General features: G+C 42.4%; 2 protein-coding genes across 2 annotated transcripts in view; one reads left to right on the top strand and one right to left on the bottom strand.

Moving 5' to 3' along the window:
* cacna1c (calcium channel, voltage-dependent, L type, alpha 1C subunit) overlaps positions 1-1,261 on the bottom strand; it is a 128,132-nt gene extending 126,871 nt beyond the window's left edge. The window contains exon 1 of the mRNA XM_030766455.1: positions 1,138-1,261. Within this exon, the coding sequence (XP_030622315.1) occupies positions 1,138-1,261 (124 nt within the window). The remainder of the gene's footprint in view (positions 1-1,137) is intronic.
* A 10,103-nt stretch (positions 1,262-11,364) lies between these two features.
* cacna2d4a (calcium channel, voltage-dependent, alpha 2/delta subunit 4a) overlaps positions 11,365-17,732 on the top strand; it is a 63,273-nt gene continuing 56,905 nt past the window's right edge. Inside the window, exons 1-2 of the mRNA XM_030766339.1 lie at positions 11,365-11,438; positions 14,469-14,550. Coding sequence (XP_030622199.1) covers positions 11,365-11,438; positions 14,469-14,550 — 156 coding nt within the window. The remainder of the gene's footprint in view (positions 11,439-14,468; positions 14,551-17,732) is intronic.

Here is a 17,732-nt window from a genome sequence, read left to right as displayed (position 1 = left end):
CATCAGAGGAAACAGTCTGACATTTGATGGGAGTAGCATACAGACAGAGAGAACTGAATTTAATGTAAGGTATGCACAAGGATAGGGAGTTAAGAGAGAGAGGAGAGGGAAGCAGGCCTAACCAAGTGTCTGCTGGCCTACAGCTCCTTTTATGGTGCAGAGGTATTTTGGTGGCACTGGGCCCGGGTGTGAGAGTATCTGTGCTGCTTCTCTCTTCAAGTGCCCTGCCAACAGCAGGGACCCAGCTAGCCAGTCCGATTAGATAAAAGTCCACTCTTAGAGACATTTCTAAAAACACGTATGCATCAGTACACACACACACACACACACACAGACATACACACTCACACACATATACAGTAAAGCTGTGGGAGCTCATTCTCTCACTGACTTACTATGACATCATGTAGAAGCTGTATGAATAAAAGCATTGAAAGAGTCTTTGTAAGCAGTGAACACGATGGGTAATTTGCAGACCATGGCAAAATAGGCAAGGTTGGCACTCTATCAGAACGCTGCGATTTCTCTCACATACTCTATCCATCAGAATGTTATTTTAGTATCCTGCTGCATTCTGGTCTTTTGTGATTTTACTCAAACATGAAGTGAGCCCGTAAAGGAAAACAGGCAAACTGGTCCCTAATGGGTGGATAAGGAATGTTATCGGTCAGATATGTGCTCAGTGGTCAGCCTACTGAGACTGCTGTGTTGGGAAGTGGCCCCTGAGGCAAAGCTTGAGCATTTTTTTCCCATGGGGAAAGTTTTAGCAAGTCCATTACGCACACACAGTCTAAACAAAACAAAAAAAATGTTTTCCCGCTTTCAAATAAACTTTGAGAAGATGTAGTTTTAGTGCATCATGCTGCTGTTGTTGTTTGTAATAGTGTAGTAGCAGTGTAGTTATGATGCTGCCAAAGTCTAAGATGCTGTACGGTATTTATGGTGGGAATGTAGCGTGTGGTGGTGTAGCTATAGTGTAGCTACCATCTATAGTTTTCTGGTAATGGTGTATCTGTAGAGTGGTGTAACAGCAGTCTGTGATGGTGTTGTTCTTGTCCAGGGGTTTTGTGCTGAGGTGTATCTGTGGTGTGGCTGTAGTTTGTAGTTGCAGGTGGAAGCAGTGGTTGAGGCTCTTACCTCCAGGCCTGACATGTGTATAGCTCAACTCTGTCTCTGAAATGAGTTTCCCTCTGAAACGAGCCAGCGGCTCCTCCTCCAGACGCTCGTGTTTCCGTCGCCGCTGGAAAAAACTCCTCAGCATTCTCCTGGATTTCCCAAAGCACAGCTCAACACACACCTCGATATGCAGCCACAGAAACCCAGATGCCGCCTGATTCCCAGGCGAAATTTCGCAGTCCTTTAGAGGAGTATAGTTATTTTGTATGTAGTTCTGTGTTCTGGGTTTGTTCTCCTCCTCTTCTCTTCCTCTATCCTCTCTTTCTGTTTTTGGTTATTGTGGGACCTCTGAGAAATGTTCTCTCTCTCTCCCCCTCTCCACCCCCCCTTCTCTCTCTTTCTCCCTCCCTGAGATCAGCACCTCATATGAGGAGGCAGGCCTGGCTCTCCTCTCTCTGACTGATTGTGTGTATGTGTGTGTGTGTCTGTGTGTGTGTGTGTTTGTGTTTGGTCTGGTTCCCAGGCTCTAAGTGGGTTCTGTTAGCACAGGGGATTGGCAGTGTGGAGCAGCAGTAGGACTTTAGTCTCTCAGTCCACAACACGCCGTCTCTTCTCTCACACACTCTCCATTCCTCCTTTTCCCCCTGCCCCTCCCCTTTATCTATCTCTTCTCCTTTCATATGGCAGCTCTTATCTGTATGTGTGAGGTGAAGGGAAGAGTTCCTGTCTGTCAGTACCAGCCTCCACTCAGTCAGTCAGTCAGTCAGTCAGTCACATAAGGCAGAGACAGGCAACCCCGACCACACCCACTTACACTTCTGCCCTCTCAACTTTACCCCATTCTCATGGTTCATCTTCCACCACTTACCCTCACCAAATAGACCAGTCTCTCCTATTAGCTGTGGGTAATTAGGAGAAGTTTTTCTGCTACCCGTAGATTCCAAACAATGTCTTGTAACTTTCCTCTGAATATATTTTCAAAAAATGACACATCCATGCATTGTGATATTGTTTTTCAGAATCATTAATCCAAGATCAAATGTTTTCTATGACTGAATACAGTAAAATGAAGCAGATGTGTGTGTGTGGGGTTAAATGAGGTTTGGAGTGTGCCGTGTTGGTAGTAACTCAGTGGGAAATTCTTGGTTTCCAGAGATGAACTTTACAGGAAAAAGCACTCAGCAGGCAACTGGAATACCACAGCTCCTCTGGGTTTTGTTCAGTCCTGCAGGAATGTACTGCTACACACATTTATTTTAAGAGAGGCCTAATCCTTCTGTCCCACTCTTTTATCTACACCCTTAACTTTCATTAAGCCCTTTTCTTTTCTCCTTGAGTACTCATCTTAATGTTTATCATGACTTGCATATTTTGAATGTGGGCCCACTGGCTAAACTGATGTTCATTTTGAGATGTGTTGTAAATGTTAGTCGAACGTGATGACTGAAATATTGCAGTAACGTACATGTGTTTCCTTTCTCAGTGACCATCTATGGGATCTGGTTCTATGATAAGGGGGACTGCCAACGGATTGCAGAGCTAATGAAGAAGTAGGTATATTATTGCACAGTTAAAGACCAAAACCTTTTAAAAAGGAAGGGTAGACAGAGGTGTATGATGGACAGCTATACATCAGAGCTGATGCTTAAGTATGTAGAACTTATCAGTCAATGGAATGACATGGGACAAACATACATACAAGTCATGGCATTTCACTTAAATGGGCTTCTGAAATTTTGTATTTTCATAACATAAAAATACAAAACAATATTATAGTTTATTGTATATTAAAGATTTATGTATTATAGATTTAACAGCTGTTTCAGACTGTTAGAATGAACACTTTATATAGCATTGCAGTGAATATTGTTTTTCACCGCAGAACATTTCGAGGAACTTGAAAACCAAATATTATTTCCTGATGTTAAGTGTCAGAAGTTAAAATGAAAAACAAATAGTTGCAATAGACTGACGTTTTCTCATGCCTTTCTCTCTGCGTCAGTCTCTGAATAATCTGTGTGACGTTAGTTTGACAAGACAGGAGCAAGCGGTGCACGCACAGCAAAAATGTGGAGGGGTGTCTCCCAGAGCACTGGATTCAGCAGATGGGAAGGGAGTGGACATCCTTCAGATGCTGACCAAGGCCCGTAATGAGTATGACAAGGTACACAGAGAGACGCAACCCCATTGCAGACAGCAGGGGGCACCGGAGAATGTGTAGATCCCTTAGAGCCAGGGTGGAGTTCAGGAGACATTTTATTTAATGGGAGAACTTAAAAACCATTCCTGTCCTGTTGGTCTGTAGAAATTGAAAGTGTCATTCATTAAGACGAAATCAATTTATTTTAGATATGTATGTCCCCTCAGGGAAAGCCCAGCTCAGAGCCTAAAGAGATCGGCAGTGGTGGGGTGATCTATGACAACCCTCATCTGATCAAACCCATTCCAGTCAAGCCAGTGGAGAGAGCACCTCTCGGTCAGACTCACCAGGTACTCACACGCACACTGTCTGTTTCTCTCTTTCTACAGGCGCTTGCTGTAGAGTGTCTGGAGTCAGTAGCTCTCAGGGTGTCTGGAGATGCAGAGATAGCACTCCTGTTTAGATTATGTTCAGAAGAGATTTGAATTTTTGTGTCTATATGTGTTTATGTGTGTGAGCAGTTAGAGTCACAGCCAGAGACTGAATAGTTGGTGTCTGAGTTAAGTGCCTTTTAGACAAACATCAGTGTGATTTTCAGCTCTGCTTCCAGAGAATGACCATCCTCTCTTCTCTCTCCAACAAAGACAAACAACTCACTACACCACACATCTTTTACTTCAGTAAACTATGTGCTGTTTGTTTCTCTCTCTCTCTTTCTCTCCCCCCTCTCTTTTTCTTCAGTTGTCCTTCCTTCTCCTTCCTCTATGCTGTTTGCCTGTTTTTCCATTCCTTCCCCTCTCCATTTATTGCTTTTGTTTTCTTTCACTTCTTTTGTTTTTTAATTCTCTCTCCCTCTTCCTCTGCAGAATGTGGAGTTTGGGGGGGGGGGGGGGGGGGGGGGGGTCTGTGTCAGTATCAGCTCTGATTGGATATTTCTGTGTGTGTGTCTCGTCAGGTGATGTCTGGTGTTCACAGGGTGGCGGTGGCATCCCGTCCACCCGTCGCTCGCTCGCTGTCATATGACGAGCCCTCTCAGGTGGCAGGGAAGGGTGTGGTCTCAAGTAGCCCCACCCAGCCCTGCCTAGCCATTCAGAAGCTGATGAGCGGCCAGAGGGGTGTGGACCTGCTCCAGCCACTGTCTGAGTCACCCGAGAACAGATCTGAAAACGGCGCATCTCACGCCCAGCCAAGAGCAGACCCACTCCACAAACTCTTCCAGAACCCTCACCTCCTCAAAGCTCCCCAGCCAGAAGTGCCAGGCTTCAGTCTGCCTCAACTCACCCAGCTCCCACCTCCTGCTCAGTCCCAACCCCAGGATCTGTTGTTCAGCCCTTGTAAAGGGCCCACGGCCCCAGTGGTGCAACGCAGCCCAAATGCTGGAGTGGTTTCACCTCATGAGCTGCTGCAGCGCCTGCAGCTTGTTCAACAGGAACAGAGCCAGAACCAAGATACACAGAGACACACACTAGCACCACGATTTCATGAGCCTGGACTGCAGCCCAGTAACAACACAGCACACCAACAATACCAGGTAACTTACACACACACACACTCTCAAACTAAAGTGGTGCACACACAAATTACATAACTGTGCGCTAGCAGGTTTCATACAGACTACGATTTTGTTTCTGTTAACTGGTTACTTCAGCTGCATCTGCATATTTGTCTCTCTCTCTTTTGAACAGATGACGTCTCCACCACATATCCCTCCAACAGTGGCTCACACCTTGCTCTTGTCACCCAGTGTGTTCTCCCAAGTGAAGACCCCTAAAACTGGGCCAGACCCCAGCACCACGGGCCCTGGTCTGTTCCCTCCTTCTGCACCAGAGGAGCCCAGAATCTTGAGCCGGATTCAGCTCCAAGCCACACTTTTACACCTCATTGCGGTTAGTGTCACAGCACTCAACACAGACAAAACTGTCTGTCGCACTGCATTTCTCTGTACAACACTCAGTATCATTGTGTCACTGCATTCAACACCCACAACACCGTCAGTCTTACTGAACAACTGTGCTACAACAGTAAACACACAACACTGCTGCTCTCACTGATTACTGAACCTTGCGCATTCACTCAGTGCTGTTAGTCTTACTGAGCACAGACAATGCTGATGTGATAATATAGGACAAGAGTCTCACCCTGGAATTACTGAGCTGTAAAAACTGCAAAAATACACATTTGTATTAAGGTGGTTGTTAAGTCACACTTGATAGTTTCAGAAATGTAAAAAAATGTTACAATATGTAAAAACCATGTACGTATCATTGTAATGAATGATTTAGTCACTGTATTGAGTATCATATGTAGTTGCACTTGTTATGACCCAAGTCAGGGCCCAACATAATGAGCTATCAAAATGAGGAAAAGGTGCAAAGTTGCATGGCTAATACAAAAGCGAATTATTAAGTTACCACATTCTTTAACAAAACAGTCTAAATCAACCCCTGAATAAAGGCAGTGTAATCAGGATGGGAGACCTGAATACTCTGCCACTAGCTTGAGTGTTAAAGAGCTTCCCCAACTCCTAATTTCATTTACAACAAGAAAGAAAAGTCTTCTGGACCTCTTCCTTTCCTACTCTGTCTAAGCTAGCTGACAAAATAATAAACACTCACTGTCCAGCAGGGGTGCCAAGATCAAAGCAAAGAAAAAGACAAAAGACAATAAAATGACAAAGGTTAGAAAACAGGTAAAAGTACAACCTACATGTTTAACAAAATCATGAAGAACTTCCAGGGTGACAAAAGAGAAACAAAAGACCCGCCGTGGCAGCAAGCACAGGCTTTTATCAGGTCCACAATCAGGCAGTCTCAATCAGTCAGCTGCAATCAATCAGCCAATCAACAGCCTCCAGCTCGCTCTGCCTCCATCTCGCCACCAATCCGGAAAAAGAGGAGGGAGAAGGGAAAAAAAAGGATGAGGCACATAACACACTGTAGACTATCTTTATAATATTTCATGTGAACAGTTAGAAGACTTATTGATGGCCCGTGTTGCGACCTTGTGCAAACCATCACGCTTTACCCTACAAGGATATTTTTTTGAGGATTGGGTTTTTTGTGTTTTGCAAAACCGAGAATTTGAAAGAGTTTTTTTTAATCTGTGGCTATGCGCGTAATGATAGCATGTTGTTAAACATCTGTTCTCACTTCCTCTTTTCCAGAACGACTCCTCCTTCCTGGACACCATCTACGAGGCCTACGTCTCCCGCGCCTCCAAGGAAACAGCCGCTAAACCATTCTGACCCCAGGTGTCAAAGATAAAAGAAGCATTTTATAGTCAAAGCCACTCACTGATCTGACTGACAAACTATTCTTCCTGATGTGAGCACTGGTCCACTGTGATTTTATCAGCCATGGTATTTTCTATCGGATTTTACATTTGGGATTTGCAGTTAGGTAATATGAAAGTGTAGTGGGAAAACACGATTGGACAGACAGGAATATGAATATCTCTGAAGTTGTTTTATTTTATTTTTTATTTTATTTTTTGTACATGTTTTCATAATGTTAATACTGTTTCTCAAAGTCTTAAACCAGCAGATGAACCACTCAACCTTCTCAATGGTGCACTCAAAAAAATAGATAAAGTCATTCTGTTGCCTGCAAACAGACACGCACACACACACACATACACACACATCTAATATGCAGAAGGTGTCAGAGTGAATTGCTCAGGGTTGCATTGGTGCTTACTTAAGCAAGACTACTTTGACAGATGCAATCAATCTCCAGCATAGGAAAAGAAAATATTTTCTGTTATAAAAGACCATAGATTTTTTTCTATTTTTCTATAGAGCTTCTACCTTGTGTCCAGTACCTAATTTGAGAAAACATTTAGCTTTTTGGACCCCTCTGTTTGTTAAATGTCTCTGATTGCTCACATTAAAACCATTGATTCTGGACCACTTTGTACTGTTTTCTTTTTGTTCATTTGTTTGATTTTAAATCAATGCAAATCATTAAACAAATAAACACACAGGTTTCTATCAGTTCTTCATGTCTTTATATACAAGCTTCCTATGACTCTGTGACCCCACTGGTCAGGCAGTGAATGTATGTGTGTCTAATGTGTTACAGGCTCTGATGGTATTGCTAATTACCCTGACTTAGTTCTTAGAGAGCACAAATGGAGCCTTGGCATTTTGAGAAAGTGAATTTAATTGCATCACGACATCCTCTCAGAAGGAAGAAAAGAACTGTCCTTTGTGTCTGTTTAACCATTTTGTGTCTATAAATGCATCTGGCATAGAGGGGTCTTTTTGTCCATGGGTAAGAACTGGGCTTTTTAACCGATCCTTGAGCAGCAGAAAAAATACCTGAACACAGTCAGTGTGTGAATACTGATATTTGCCAGTGTTTCCTGCACTCCTGCATAAATACTGAATTTGCTTTGCCTTTAATATTTCATTCATTAAAGATTTTGTTTCTGTTAAGACTTTGATAGTGACAATGTGTAGAAGACATGTCTTCTAATCACATAAGAAGGAACTCACTGTGGATTTAATATAGTTTCCCACATGGTCACAGCCCTGTAACTCTCTATCAGTCAATTTCATAACATAAGATGTAGACTTGAAGATGTGCCAGATTGAGCATATAGTCTATGGATACCGTGTGGTGTTCAGCATAGTCTATCACAGCACACATGCACACTGAAAAGCTTTGACATCAATTAGAGTGCAAATGAAGCCTAAATGAGTTTTTCTATCCTTACATCAATATTATAGACATATTCAGCCAAGCGTTCAGAGTACAACCCAATTATGAGCTGATGGTCTCATTTTACCTCTCTGATATTATGAGAGTGTATCAGTCAGCAGTAGTGTTGATATTTTGTGCTGCTTGTTTCTTTATTGATTTTCTGTTGCAGCTTTCAGTCCTGTATGGATTGGGTATTGTGGTGTAAATGAGAGCTTGATGCTGATATTGTGAGTTAAAGGTGTGTGTTTGTGTGTAATGATGAGCAGGAGATGACAGGTCTGACTGAGAGGATGAAGCCCCTCCTCTGATGATAATTCCCTTTGAAAGTAGGGAATGTTATTCAGAGCATCCCTTGGCGCCCCCACGCTCCAGGCCGGAATACTCAGAGCTTATGAACTGACTGATGCTTGATATCTCTCTGGCATTCTGATGAGTCATTTCCATCAGGGAATTTTTCCGCTTCCCCCAGAGAGGACGGAGCTGCGCACTCCAGCATTAATTCCCAGATCTGACTGATTGCAGTGGGGGACAGGGTGAAGAGTGGTGATGGTTTTTATCACATGTTTGGGTAACACAGACACACAGGGCTGGGCTTCCTCAGGGCACAGACAGCCTGGCAGCACAGTTCCGTCTCAGACCTACACACACACACACACACACACACAGGCACATGTATATAAATCTGTGTGTTTGACATAAGTGCTCTGACTAAAGTCACTGTGCGTGCTGGTGTAGGCTTTTTATTGTTCAGTCCAAAATAGAGCCATTTTGAAGTCTTATGAAAGCAGCTGTCATCAGTAAAGCATTAGCGCTGATGGGACGATAAGGAATTCCAGACAAAATCAACGTAATGAACAGCTAAGTCCTGCAAAAATCAGGAGATCAGGACCAGATAACTCACCCCCACCCTCACAACTTTCTGTCTGCAACTTTATAATGACAAATGTGGGCAGTACTTTTCTTCCTCTGTTTCACTTTGGCCACAAAGTAGTTTTTTCATCTCTGTTTTCTCTTTCATAATGGACAAGCCCTAAATCTGCCAGAAGCACTCTCAATCAGCTCTGCCGCTCTGGCTGTTTCGTATTTCCCTATCTTTCTCTCCCTCTGTTTGTGTGTGTGTGTGTGTGTGTGTGTGTGTGTGTGTGTGTGTGTGTGTATCTCTTTGTGTCTGTGGACTCATCTTATAGATCTATAAGTGGTCCCTAAACCCACAGGAGCAGGGGTGACCCGGTCCAGTGACTGTGCTTGACAGGGTTAATGGGATGAAGTCTCAGTGTTAAGAGGAGCCTGAGACTGGTCCTTGGTTTGTGACAGGAAGTCTTCTGTCCAGTGCAGTTCTTTCTCTTTACCGAATGCATCACATACACACACAGAGGCATTTCAAACACACGAGACTGTTCTGTTTTCCTATGCCAGAGCAGTCCGTGGTAAGTCTCAGGCTTTTGCATGTGTGCCTGTGTGTGTGTGTGTGTGTGTGTGTGTGTGTGACTGTGTGAATTTGTCAGTGTTTATCTTCATTACTCATCCAACCGCTGTTTAAAGAAACGTTAAGGTGTTAGTGAGAGAGCGGGGAGTGTGTGGTGTCATCTTGAGTTTGTTTGAGTATCAAACATGTCAAACATGTACGCGTGAGAGTAGGGTGTATATGTTTATGTTGTTCTGGCTGGCCATTTGGCTCACTGATGCTTTATGCTTGTCTCTGATCTGTCTGTGCTAGACTGCATACAGTCAAATATAAAACATGCCACAAAAAGACAGCAGTGAAAGCTGCACTATATTTAGAGCCATATTCTGTACTCTAAGTGATGAATGTTGCATACGGCCTTTATGAGAAAGTAATCAAATAAGTGCATCTGTCTTTCTGTATTTCTGTATTTCTCTCTCTCTCTCAGAACAGAACAGAACAGAACACACACACACCCACACAATCACACACAGGCAGCAAGTTTTATGTGCGTGTGTGCTGATTACAGTGCTGGTAATCAGAAAACATACATAGAATACATATACACACTAAAGTCCTACTGGGTCAGTGGGAGAAATCCTACAACATCGCAGCTTGAAGTATTTGCGGTTGTATGTGTGTGTGTGTGTGTGTGTGTGTGTGTGTGTGTGTGTGTGTTCTATGTGCATGCACATGTGCACTGCCATTTGAGCAGATTAAAAAAGCATTACTGTGAGTATAGGGAGAAAATTTGAAGGTCAGTGTACATGTATGGCTTCTGCCCAGTAACTACATAGATTTTGACATGAAAAGACTTAACCACATAAGCAGTGACTGTAATTAGCCTCCAGCAAACATGGTCATTTTGACATGTTCACAGTGGTCTCATTTAACACAGCAGGTCACAGCTAAGTTACTGAACAGCTCTTCTGTTAAACATGCATGTTTGTGTACAGTAACATTTAATTGCATGTGGGTGTTTGTGTGTGTGTGTGTCTGTGTGTGTGTGTGAGTGCAATAAGTTTTCCCACTTGGTGTCTAAGTGTCTTTAATGCCATTAAAAGAGCATTTGAAGCATTTTATTTCCTTCTCTCTGATTGGACAGAATGAAGCCTGTCTTCAGAAATCACAATAAACCTCTTTGATACAACAACCCCCTCTCTCTTCCTATCATATGCACTACCACCTCTGTAAGCCTGTAGAGGGAGGAGAGTTTAATCTGTGTGGATTATGTTATAAAGTGGAGGAGGGGAAAGGAGGCAGGGCTTTGTGTGTGTACGTGTGTGTGCGTGTATCCAGCACTGTCCAGGACGCTGTGTATGCTAGACCGTCTCTCTGGGAGAGGTTTTCTAGCCAGGTGAAGAGTCTGAAAGAGAGTCACTTTAGATGAGACAGCCCTCTGTGGGGCACCAAACAGTCCGGACTCGCTAGGATTTTCTTTTTTCTTTTCTGTTTTTGGAATATTTGGGGGTGGACAGAAGGGCCTTTGGGGATTTATGTTGAACTGGGCATAAAGTGAAGGATGTGAATGGAGGACTGAGAAAAATGGAGGGACGGAATAAAGGTGGACTAGAGGAGGGGCAGAGGTGGATTTTTTGGAGGTGAGGGCTTAGGCCATTGCCAGCAGAAGTTTCTAGATCCTTGCATAGTGGTGGGGCTAAATGAACCAGCATGCATACACTGCAGCTCCATCTCCAGGCAGAGAACGCTGGGAACGCCGCACTTCCTCTACGGATTCCAATTCCATTCTCTGTCATCCTGTAAGAGAGAGCTTTGACCATTTCTTACAAACTCACTCTGTTTGCATGTCTCTGATTAGGGACACACGCACACCTGGGACACTGGACGGGACTGGCAGGAGAATGAGTGGCCAGGGTGTGGAGTGTGGCCACACAGCAGCCAGAACGAAACAAACAGCAGGATGGATGGGTAGAGGGATAGAATGGGGAGTGAACAAAGGAATGATTCTGTGGATTATTTGTTCCAGCTGTCTCTACTATACAGCTAATGCACAGATGAGGATACCGCCAGAAACGTAAGTATCTTGTGTCTGCCTTACTGTGTATCAAATATCTGAACGTATACACCTTAAACACATGCCACTTCACTCTAATGTTGTAACCTCATCTTTAAAGTCATTTTGTGTCAGCATGTCAGTAGTTTCTGGGTTAAACCCATCACCCTGTGGTTCTTTGTAGTCTCCAACCAGCTGCAGATCACTACCTGCTTTGGGCAACTCATTAACACAGCCTTTGTAAAGAGAAGGAAAGAGTTCGCCACACAACTGACCTGGATATTAGAGCATCCTCAGTGTGTATTTTATGTGCTAAAACATTTGCCCTCCTACATAATGTGCAAATAATGTGGAAGTACAAAATGCTCGATTATGACCTTTTAAAATAGCATGACAGAGGTACACAACTATCCAAGAAAAAATTATATGTTTTCAATGAGAGGGTTCTATTACCAGACATATTTTCAGCCTCTCTCACAGTTAAACTGCTTTTGTTTGGGAGTCACATTCCCTCCGTAAAGTTCTTTCTCAATTTTGTACTTTCAACTTCTTCTGATGTCATAATAACTACTCAACCAATGGGATAGCAGCAGGCTAGCTAACATGAGTCTGCAGCATGAGTCTGGCAACATGGACATCAGCAAGCGTCTGTCTGTGTTCGTTCGGAATTCACAAAGACACATTATAGCTTATACATTTTAATATGAGTGTTTCTGATTATTAGGCTCATAGGAATGCTTTTCTCTAAATTGGAAACTGACAATCTCACATAACCTGATATAACTCACTTCCCACCCTGGTCTTGCCACCGTGTACTTGCGTCACGGAGATTAGTTTGATTAAACTGTTTGATTTACCAAACAGAGCCTTTACTAAACACTGCCAAAACATTCACATAAAGATTAAGTTCTCTAGGTCAGCTCTGATTACCAAAAGAGCACATAAATTCACACACATACACAGAGGCACACTCACTCACACAGTTAGTTTCTCTGCAATGTTTAACTATAAATCTTGTCTTTTCTCAGTGAGAAACTTGCTTTTCACAGTGACACCTGTTTTAGTCCCACTGAGACATGTCTTTCATGGAGAGACCAATTTATTCTTAATGAGAAGTAGCATTTGTTCTCAGAGAAGAACAGAGACATCATATTAAAAGTGAAGCATGTACCGAGTTTTATTCATTCTCAGACATGTTAGTTCTCTGTGAGATATTTATTTTCTCTGAGACGTGTCTATATTAGTGAGACATGTTTTTTCTTCGTAAGACATGCATGCAATCATAGAGAATTTTTTCATTTCTATGTGACATGATTAGTCTTACAGAAACATGTTTGTTTAATTGTTGGTAAGACATGACTTCTTTGGTCTCTATGTGTGAAATAAGCACTTGATTGAGGTATATGTTGTATGTAAATTTGGCCTTTTGTCTTGACTCTAAACTTCCATCCTGATCTGCTGTTCTGTCCTTGTGACCCACATATCAAAACCCAAAAACAAACTGTGTGTACATGTGTGCGCATGAAGAGGGCAAAGGGCACATGTGCTACTGGCACAGGGCAATGAGATTAAGCTGTGCTCTCAGAGGGACACACACAGGGTCAGTGCTTCATGCCACAGCAGTACAAAGCTCTCCACAACACAGGTTGACACTCCTGTACTGCATTCTCTCTCAGAACTGCTACATCTACATTTCTGCAGCTGCCCCCTTTTCAATACTGACTTACTGTATACACAGGGACAGATGCTGAAACATCCTGTGTGTTGTTGTCCACTGGGGTATTTCCTCCTCTTCCTTTTTCATTGTGTGCTGTATTGTATTTTAAATGGCTTTGCTGCGCTGTTCAGTGGCTTGCAGTCACTGTAATGATGGAGAAACAGTGGTGATTCTGTCTTTCCCGTTCTGGCTGATGGAAGCGAACATTGATTGACGAAAACAATTGGTCAGTGCTGTTTGCTCAGCAACAACAAATTACCATCATATATCACATTCAGTCGGCCCACCTTATCCGCAGGTTTGGCATCTGCAGTTTTGACCAACCATGGTTCAAAAATATTACAAAAAAAATCCAGAATGTTCTCCAAAAAGAACATTTGAAATTCCCGCGAGCAGCGTAGTATGCTAGAATACTGTAGTCAGTATGATTTACGTGGGTCTTAGCAGTTCTTAGTAGTACCTATAGGTGGGGTTTCAAGTTATGAACATGTATAGGGTAAAATTACGTCATTTTATATAAGTGTCCGGAGCATTTGCTGTTTTTGCACATCCGCGGGAGGGGCCTGGAATCATACGCCCATGGATAAGGCGGCCGACTGTATGTGGAGCTCTGAGCTCTGATGACGGAGGCCAGGACTGAACTTGCAAACAGTAATAATATTAGAGTAATAAATGTTCATTATAGCTACATCCATTATTCCCCGTCCCATATATTATCTCTGTGTGTATTACTGTCCTACATCTCTCCTCTAAAACTCTTAAGCTGAGGTTTAGTATCTTCAGAGCACAATTCTATATACATCAGTGCTATTTCCAGCAAATAAAGGCATTCAGCTCTGCAGTCTATAACTATTAACACCCTCACTTTCACAACTTCTTCATGATAATGTTGCTTACAAAGAAGGTGATACTGATATTGATTTTCAGGTACATTTGCTTTCATTAAAAATTCCACACAAAGAAATCTTTATCTTTTTTAAATGATTTAGTTCTGTATTTACTTCCAAATGCTACTCATATGCAAACAGTGTGTGAAGTGCTGATCTAAAACATTTCCAGTGACATCAGTCCTAGCTCAGATATATATTCCTAAATATCAGAATGGATTTGCAAGACAAAGTAAAAAACTAAAATAATTAGGCACGAGTGAACTACAATGTCTATCACAAAGTGAATTGCTCTAACAGAAAGTTTGTCAAATTTTAGCATGTTTCAATATTACTTATGTTTTCTAGCACATTTACAATGTTAATTTGATAACATCACTTGGATCTGAATGCTACTGAATGTCTATTTGTCTATTTGTTCTTTATTTTTCTCTTGGTTCTGAGCAGGGTTCAGCAGTGGGCTGAGACATTTGGAAAACAACTAGTTTCCATTTCAACCAGATACTCTGGAGCTCTTCTACTGCAGAAAGTAAGTTTGCAATATTTTAATGGAATCACTTCACTTTCCATTTCAGCTGGGGAAAAAAAGGCCCTTGTCAAAAAACGTGCCGTGAAGAGTTGAAACTCTACGGACTCAGACTTTGTAAACATATGTGCATTATTGGCTAATGCACCCTGAAGCATGGCCCCGTAGCTTTAGTGGTAGAAAACAAAAAAAACTCATTGCAGTCAGTTAATGTGTTGTTGTGGTTGGTTGTCAACATGATCAGACCTCACACTTTCTAGGTTCTGAAGCTCCCATTGTGAACCTACATGTAAACAGAGAAGTTTGTCTTGTTCTGAAGTCCAAATAGAAGGAGAGTGAGAGAGAAACAGAGGGATAAAGTGTTTATATACCTTGTGTACTTTTGCGCCTCTGAGGACTTGTGAGGTGTTTTGTTAACATGCTAGGGTTGAGCAGTGTTGAGAGTTGCTAAGTTGTATAACTGGTCATGAGAGAATTGTGTAACGATGCTGGATTGTTGAGCTGTGTTAGTGCGTTATTGTCACTAGCCTCATTACCCTGATTCAGGATTCAAGGTGTTCTCGGTAATTAACCGCAACATACTGCATGACATGCTGCCCTAAAGAAACCCTGGCGGTATACATTGCCATCTGCTATTCAGGGTCTAAAATCATTAATTTAACCCTCATACTAGACACTGTAGCTGTCCAAGCATTCTTACAGGAGCCAAGATAAGAACCAACCACTGGATGTCTGCCAGTGACACATACACACACACACACACACACACGCACACATACATACACACACATCAAGAACACTCTGGGTCTGGTTTGTCAGATGGCTAGCAGCTGAGATCAGTCTGAAATAACAGGTCAGCATTAAACCATGTTCATTTTATTCTGCTCTTTGCTTTAAAATGGTAACTTCAATTTACGTTAGTTTGAAAATTAAGTTCTTTATGTACACTCAAATGGTTTAAGGCTTCTTTTTCATTTTGGTAGTGTCCAGTGCTTTAATGAGGTGAACATCAATAACGAATAAACGGGATAATCTCTGATTAAGTCATATCAAGAACTGCCCAGATTTCTCTTTCTCTTTCTCTCGCTGTTTATTAGTGTTCATGTGTGTGTGTGTATGTATGCATGCACTCATATGTGCATTACTGGTTGCTCTCAGCAGGTGTCCATCGTAATGGAAAAATGGAAATGGGATTTGTTCTCTCTCTCTCTCTTTCTCCCTCCCTCCCTACCTTCCTCTCCCCATTCTAAGCTCAGAATAAAGACCTGCACTCTTAATGCTTTGTGTGTGGAAGTGGATTATCCCAAACCGACCTCACAGCTTATTTCCGAACACGGAGAAAGAGGACTTCAGTGACAGACGGCGTGCACACACACACTGACACACAGACACACACACTCCAGTGTGATATAGACTCAGAAGAGAGAGACTGAGAGGGCGAACTGATCTAGATAACAGTTGGTAGATATTATGACTGGTGGGAAAATTGTTTTAAAATGCTGAGTGCTTTCAGTGTGTTCAGTTATATCTGGTTTTGCATGAACATGACGTCTGTCACATGTCGGAGACAGCGAATGAAGACTGTGTGTAAAGGATTCATACTCAGCCTGTATTGATACGAATTTGCCATCTCTGTCTGTTTTGACATTAAGGCTGAAGTTATGCTGCAATTTATAGGTGAATATGAGCGGGTTTGAGGAGGGACGGGGGGCAAGGCGAGGCCCTACTTACCATCGTTCTGTTTTAATCGTTTTTTTTTCTTTATGTTCATTGTATCAATGTGCAATGTCGCCACCCGTTTCTGTTGGCAAACATCGTTCCGGAGAGCACCGAAAAGATTCAATGTAAACATACGTGATTTACTTATTACGAAGCATATTTATAGTTTAAATTGCAGAGATATGAATATGTGAATTTATCCAATGAATATTCGTTCACTTGAATAACAAGGGACGCCAGACTGCGGATAGGATTATCACCTGGTAGCGCTGCTGTTGTGTGTCGCTTCGAAATCATTTACAAGGTGTCTCTGCTACATCACCAAACTTTCACTGGTGGCAAGTGCATTCGGTCGTCACCAATGATCTAGCATCTAAGCAGGCTAACGTCACCACATGGTGACTGGTAGCCTACTTCTGTTTATGCCGTCAAACCCCAACTGCGCATCAGTAGAGACTGTCAAGTAACTTTAGTTCCAGTAACTTTAATTACACTGAACTTTGTACAAACCTTTATAGACTGTCAGTCAACCACTGCACAGCTTCAGTGATTAAACTTTTATCCTCCAAGTGCAACGCTGGAGTTAGACTTTATACCCTCACATAGGCCTACTGAAGATGTCGAGGGATTATGACATTAGTTAAAATTAATTATGTGATATGTGTCACTTTATTTCACTATTGTTAAAAATTTACTAGAACTACAATACTTGTTCTGCCACCACTACAGCACCACTACTAGGAGTAGCACTAACAGTTATCACTATTACTGTCTCCATACGGCTTCTGTTACAACTAATGTCATGGCCATTAGAACTCCTTGTATTGTTATCGCTAATGCTACTCCCTTCAGCCTGTGCTGCTGTCATTACTACTGCTCTCTGTACCCTTCTCTACTATTACTACTATTACTGTTCCACATACTGCTATTACTATCACTATGACCTCTGGTACTACCACGACAATTTCTCTTTTCATTCTGCTAACACAACTGTCGTGCAATGTGTTTTCTGTTGCCACTCCTGTTGTTAATGCTACTAAAACTACTGTTCCCACATTTACTGTTGGTTCTCTTACTGCTCCTGCACACTGCCATTGCTCTGTAATTTCCGACCATGTAATAGCTCAGTGTGGGGTTGTGATAATGTAGTTTTCTCTGTATGCGTGTGTTGGAAGTGTAACAGTACAGAAAGTGTGTGTGTGTGTGTGTGTGTGCGTGTGTGTGTGTGTGGCAGTGCAATAATGCAATGTGTGGGATTAGTGGCTTCTGTGCTGTGAAAATGGACAGACCTCATAGAGCTTATACAGCCAAAGACACACTGACATATTGAGAGAGCTGGGTATACAGAATGGGAATTCCCCTGGTACATCCACTGAGCGTGGATGTGCATGTGTGTGAGGGGGAGAGAGAGGAGAGACAGAGAGAGAGAGAGAGAGAGAGAGAGAGAGAGAGAGAGAGCCTTTTGA

Source organism: Chanos chanos, chromosome 1, assembly GCF_902362185.1.
Source record: "Chanos chanos chromosome 1, fChaCha1.1, whole genome shotgun sequence".
Classification (NCBI taxonomy): Eukaryota; Metazoa; Chordata; class Actinopteri; order Gonorynchiformes; family Chanidae; genus Chanos; species Chanos chanos.
The sequence above is the reverse complement of the archived record's forward strand: the minus strand, read 5'-3'. Positions and strand labels throughout refer to the sequence as shown.